This window comes from Eimeria mitis, genomic scaffold (assembly GCF_000499745.2).
Source record: "Eimeria mitis Houghton genomic scaffold, Emh_scaff1831, whole genome shotgun sequence".
Lineage (NCBI taxonomy): Eukaryota > Apicomplexa > Conoidasida > Eucoccidiorida > Eimeriidae > Eimeria > Eimeria mitis.
Window position 1 is genome coordinate 8,761 of NW_013570153.1, and position 324 is coordinate 9,084.

At 57.7% G+C, this 324-nt stretch overlaps 1 protein-coding gene across 1 annotated transcript in view; it reads left to right on the top strand.

Annotated features, from left to right (window-relative positions):
- EMH_0044280 (uncharacterized protein) overlaps positions 1-324 on the top strand; it is a gene marked incomplete at both ends in the record, with an annotated part of 3,816 nt that overhangs the window by 1,609 nt on the left and 1,883 nt on the right. The window contains one exon of the mRNA XM_013495944.1: positions 83-322. Within this exon, the coding sequence (XP_013351398.1) occupies positions 83-322 (240 nt within the window). The remainder of the gene's footprint in view (positions 1-82; positions 323-324) is intronic.

Consider the following 324-nt stretch of genomic DNA (forward strand, 5'->3'; position numbering starts at 1 on the left):
CCCTCCTCCTCATCAAACAAACTCCTCCTGCTGCTGCTGCTGCTGCTGCTGCTGCTGCTGCTGCTGCTGCTGCTGTGTGTAGGTGTGCGTCCGCTGCCAGCGATCGTGCGGCACCCTTATAGGCTGTCTTCGTTTCTTTTGCTGCTGGGAGAATGCTCAGCTAAGAAGTATCTGTATATACACCTGAAGAGACACGGGGTGCTGCCGCCGCAGCAGCTGCTGCAGCAGCAGCAGCTGCAGCAGCAGCTGCTGCTGCAGCAGCAGCAGCAGCAGCAGCAATTTGTTCTCTCCCCACACCCTCAGGATCATGCAGATCTCGTTAAC